General features: G+C 42.9%; 1 protein-coding gene across 1 annotated transcript in view; it reads right to left on the bottom strand.

Moving 5' to 3' along the window:
• Positions 1 to 4,701: 4,701 nt before the first annotated feature.
• LOC103586372 (protein S100-A7-like) overlaps positions 4,702 to 5,199 on the bottom strand; it is a 1,898-nt gene continuing 1,400 nt past the window's right edge. The window contains exon 2 of the mRNA XM_008567633.1: positions 4,702 to 4,866. Coding sequence (XP_008565855.1) covers positions 4,702 to 4,866 — 165 coding nt within the window. The remainder of the gene's footprint in view (positions 4,867 to 5,199) is intronic.

Below are 5,199 nucleotides of genomic sequence, written 5' to 3'. Positions count from 1 at the left end.
GAAAGAAAGAAAGAAAGAAAGAAAGAAAGAAAGAAAGAAAGAAAGAAAGAAAGAAAGAAAGAAAGAAAGAGAAAAAAAGGAGAGAAAGGATCACAATATGTTGAACTTTCAAAAGGAGAGAACAGAACTGTGGTTACTAGAGGTGGGAAAGAAGGAGAGGGAGGGGGTTAGCGAGAAATTGGTTAATGAACAAAAAGAATGATTACATTTTGCAATGATGAATATATTAATTATCCTGATTTGATCATCACATATTGTACACAGGTATTCATATTCAACTCTGTACCCCACAAATATGTATAATCATTTATGTTTCATTTTTTTTTTAAGTTTCTCTCAGTTTGGTTTGTTAACTTCTTTGTTCAAACTACTTAAGAGTTGATAAAATTCTCAGGAAGAGAAGCAGCTTATAATGTTGAGTTCATTCATGGAGTTTTCTTTCTCTTGGGGACCCAGAACCTTCAAGTTCTGGCTTCCTTGATAGCTTCCTAATGCCCTTAAACAGATTATTTTTTAGATTTTTATCCACCTTTTCAATATGTTTTATTGAAATAATTGGTCTGCTAAAAATATACCACAGACAGAAGCAGACACGTTGGCAGTAATGTGGAGCTATAGGAATTCTTGGTACCGGTGATGAGAAACCATTAGTCAAGCTAAGAGCACACATAAACTGTGTCCCAGGTATTCTACTTCAATATATATACCCCAAAGAAATACTCACACAGATCCATAAGGAGACATATGTAATGATGTTCATCATAGCGTTGTTTGTGGTGGAAAGAATTGGGAGGCAATATGGGGGTGAGGGAGGTATCTGTGGGAAAGTGGACAGGCAAAGTATTGTGTCTGCATATTACAGGGTAAATGTAGCTTAGATGTAATAAAATTAGCTGTACATAGAGCAACAAAGATACAAGTTGGAGTTCCACTATAAATTTGTTTAAGGTTGCTTTGTTAGATTGCATGAAATAAAGGACCTTGTGCTCTTATACTTGATTCCCACAGAAGGTGGTTGGTTCACATGAACTGCTTTAATTTAGTTTTTAAAAGCCCAAATGGATAATAAAGGACTTTCTAAAACTGAATAGAAAAAAGTAAAGCTATGAACTCAATGACTCCATTTAACATTCAGTTTTAATATGAAATTGAGAATAGTGAGAAATAAAATGATGCTCCTAGAAAAAGGCAGCAGTTCTTTAATCCAATAATATTGAGGAAAAGAAAGGAGAGCACTGAAGGTTATCTGGTGCTCTTCAGAACTCTTGTGAAATGCAAATTAAAATAACAATGAGATATTATCTTATACTTGGTTCAATATATGTATTCTCTATGACCCATCAATCACTTTCATTAGCAAGAGTACAAAAGAAATTATCTCACCGATCCACGAGGACATGTATGAGATGTTTGTCATGGTGTGTTCATGGCGGCAGGGAACTGGAAACAATCTGGGTGTTTATCAAACTCATTGTGGTGGATTGAATTATGTCCCCCCAAAACTCATTGAAGCTTGAATTGCATCCCCCTAGTTTTATGTATTAGAAATTTAGCTCCCACTGTGACTGTTAAGAGGGTGGGAAATCCTATCATGGTAATTGAAAGGTGGAGCCTTGAAGAGGTGATTGGATTGTAGGACCATGAGGTAGTGAATGGATTAATAATGGTGGTCAAGGGTGTGGTTCTGAGGACTTTAAAAGAAGAGGAGAGTCTGTCTGCTCTCTCTGCTTCCACCATCTTGCAATGTGAGACACCTGGGTCACTGTCACCACCACCAGATTGACTTTGGACTCCCCAATCTCAGAAACTTTAAACAATAAATTTCATTTTCTTTATAAATCACCCAGCTTCAAGTATTTTGTTATAAGCAACAGGAATGGGCTAATACACTCATCATGCTCTTCATGATTTTCTACTCTTCTGCACATTGTTCCCTTTTCCATCTTTTCTGCGTGGGGAGTTGAGCTCACTGCTCAAGACCCTGTGCAAAAGCCACCCACACATGGGTTAAAAGAAGAGAGTTTCTATTGAGAAGGTTGGAAATGACTAAGAAGAATGTACAGGAGGCAATAGTGGGTGAGATGAGAAGGTCACAGTAAATTCAATACCATGGACAGCTCCCACACACGCACTCTGCTTATGTTTTATCCAATATGTAAAAGTTACTGGAGTCTTTTGATATTAGAATTCCTTAAGACGTTTTGGATTCCCAAAATTTTCATGTTGGCTGACATGTGCATATGGGTACATAGTTGTCAATTATTCTTTCCCTTTACTACTGTTATGATGCATAATAGTTACTAATTATTCTTAATCAAGCTAATACTTGCTCTACTATGTTTCAGAAAAAAAGTTCAATTCTGATCAGTATGACTCTAAAACTTGTGTTCTTAGGCACTACACTATAATGGCCTTCCTCTACTCTAAAATGATCTATTGAGCCCCTACCCTATTCCTTGATATTCTTTGCAAACTAGTTAAAAGCAGCTCAATTTTCTACCTGGTCACTGTTTGGAGCTCTGGGCTGTGGTTCTGGATGTGGCCTGGCTCCCTTCCCTCTTTACATCCATCCTCTTCTGTTATATAAACCACCATGTTGAGCTTGAAATAATACATTCCTTTTGACATCCTGCCATAGCACAAACAGCAATATCTCAGGACAAACGGGTACTAACTAGAAACTGCATGCGAGGCATGTGGCCACTGCCTTCAAGGAGGTCATCTCTCTGGAACGACACAGATGTATAAACAGAAAATTCCAGTACATGTGATGGGTCCTACATTTGGCATAAGCACAAGGGGAATTGAGAGTGTGAAATAGCCTCAGGATCATTAGACAAGCTCCCTTAAGGAGGTGATTTCTGATACCAGAAAAGGATGAGTATTTGTCCACATATTTCATTCTGACTTTTATGTACCATTGCCAGCTGAGGGTAAAATTACCAGATTAATCCTGGGCTGGACAAATAAAGGGAGGGCAGGCCAACTTTAGAGAGCCATGGTGCTGGTTCAGGTGTCTTCTGGATACTAGGGATGTGCTTGGAAGTCCACTGACCCCACCCAGCATGATGAATCTCTTCTCTTCGGAGATCAGGACTCGAGTCCTGACAGAAGCTTTTTAGTGACTTCCATCATTCTTTTAGCCCAGGTCCAGATTCCTGGATCCTCTCCTAAGTTTCAAAACCTGCCTCTAGGCCTGGAAGTTTTTAAATTTTGGACTGCTGGTTACATTGGATCCTATTGACCAAGATTTGGACCAGTACATCTTAGTGGAAAGTGACTTAGTGTACTTATTATGGGCCAGAAATACTGTTATGTGTTGGGGATCCAGGGGTGCTAAGGTAACAGTGTTTTCCACCATATCTCAAAGTCTGGATGGGAGGACAGACATTAAGAGAAACTGACTGGTGTAATTGCTATAGTAGAAGTGGGGCAGGGGCACAGGAGGTGCAAATGAGGGAAAGGTCATTTCTTTCGGGTGAAGGGTGGGATTCACACCCCAACAATACTCACTAAAGAGAAGTTGACATTAAAGTTCAGTATTGAAATTTGATGTTAATTAGGCAGATGAGACATCAGAAGCCATTTCAGTCAAATGGAGCAGTTTGAAAGATAAATATTGAGACAGACAGTAACAATTATATGATCTGTTAGAGTCTGGGGGCCCAAGTATGTGGAATAACAGGAACAAGGCTTATGGGAGGGTTCAGAGAGTGCTGGGTAGAGAGGAAATCAGTTCCCAGTTCTTGGGAGCCCTGGCGTGATAGTTCCTGGCAGTGAGCAGTAGTCTTGGGGTAGGAGAAATACACAAATGGGGGAGGGCAGCAATTTTTGTCACAATAAGCATGAGCTCACAGTCTCAGTCTTGTGGAATTTTAAATAGTGCTGCTATATTTAGCCCAGTCTCCTTACTTGGAGCCTATAGATTCTCTGCACTTCCAGACTACCTTGAGCTCCTCAAAGTCTGGAATGCCTACTCATTACAGTCACGGTGTCTGTAGACACCCAGTTCCAGGCATTTAACAAACCAACACTGAGGATCAGCTCAGCCTCACAGCAACTGTCTCTCGCGCTTCCACAGGGTCACCCACATGGGCACATTCACACAAGCCCACAGCACAGGCACAAGGACAAAGCCCAAGGAGCCCAGGCCACAGGACAAGGGGCCCATTGCTCAAGATGCTGCTTAACCCCATTCACAGCAACAAGTGTCCCTGAGCCCTGATGCCCTTCAAGGAGGCCCTCTTGACTGTCTGCTCTGTGCCCTGGAGGAAGAGCTGGGACAGGAGTGGGTGGACATAGGGCATAGTGAGAAACATCTGCTCCTTCTCACTGTAGTATTTGAATAATCCTGATCAATGCCTTAACAAAGAAAAGCATCTCTGCGATGGGCAGAAGGTGTTGCACCAGCCTCCACCCTGGAACCCCCCCGTTGGCTGCATTTAGGAAGGTGAAGCAGGAGCAGAGGTGGACTCCAGGTCCTGTGACAGATGGCTCAGTTTTTCTAGAGGCTACAGCAAGGGACTTATTGTCACATTCTGGGTGAATCCATCTGGAGGAGATTCTTCAACAAAGTTTACAAGAATTCGTAGTTTTGACAATGTACGTAAATAAAGAGAAGAAGGACACAAGACAAGTGACTGGTGGGAGGAGACACTTTATTGTTTTGGGGTCTCTGGAGGCTCCTGGGCTGGGCCGGGATCACTGGCTGTCCCCGGAACAGAGCTCCGCTCCGTGGCTGTGTTTGTGGTAGTCCGTGGCTATGTCCCCCAGCAAGGACAGCCACTCAGAAAACTCAATCTTATCATCCTTATTCTTGTCCTTATTCTCAAAGACGTGGGCCAAGTAATCTCTGCCCTTTTTGTCCTGTGAGGAGAGAAACAGAGGAACAAAAATTTTCAGTCACACCCAAGTCGTGGGCTGAGAGGGGAGAGGAGAGGCAGAGACCCAGAGACCACGGGCTCGGGCTGCTCAGGTGGGGCTGGCGGGGCTGTGGCTGGGCGGGACGTGGTAAAGACGGGCTGGGGCGTTAGTGCGCCCCCTGGAGTTGGTTAAGGAGACTCCTGGGCTCAAAGGTCAGCGCGAATGACAGAGCTCCTCTGCCCAGAGATGCTCTGGTAAATGAGCTATGGGGAGGTCCCCAGCCCTGCACTCCTTGTCCCCAGCCTCTAAGGGCACTGCGTCCCCTACATCTACCCC

Source organism: Galeopterus variegatus, unplaced genomic scaffold (genome assembly GCF_000696425.1).
Source record: "Galeopterus variegatus unplaced genomic scaffold, G_variegatus-3.0.2 Scaffold334, whole genome shotgun sequence".
In the NCBI taxonomy this organism is placed as follows: Eukaryota; Metazoa; Chordata; class Mammalia; order Dermoptera; family Cynocephalidae; genus Galeopterus; species Galeopterus variegatus.
The sequence above is the reverse complement of the archived record's forward strand: the minus strand, read 5'-3'. Positions and strand labels throughout refer to the sequence as shown.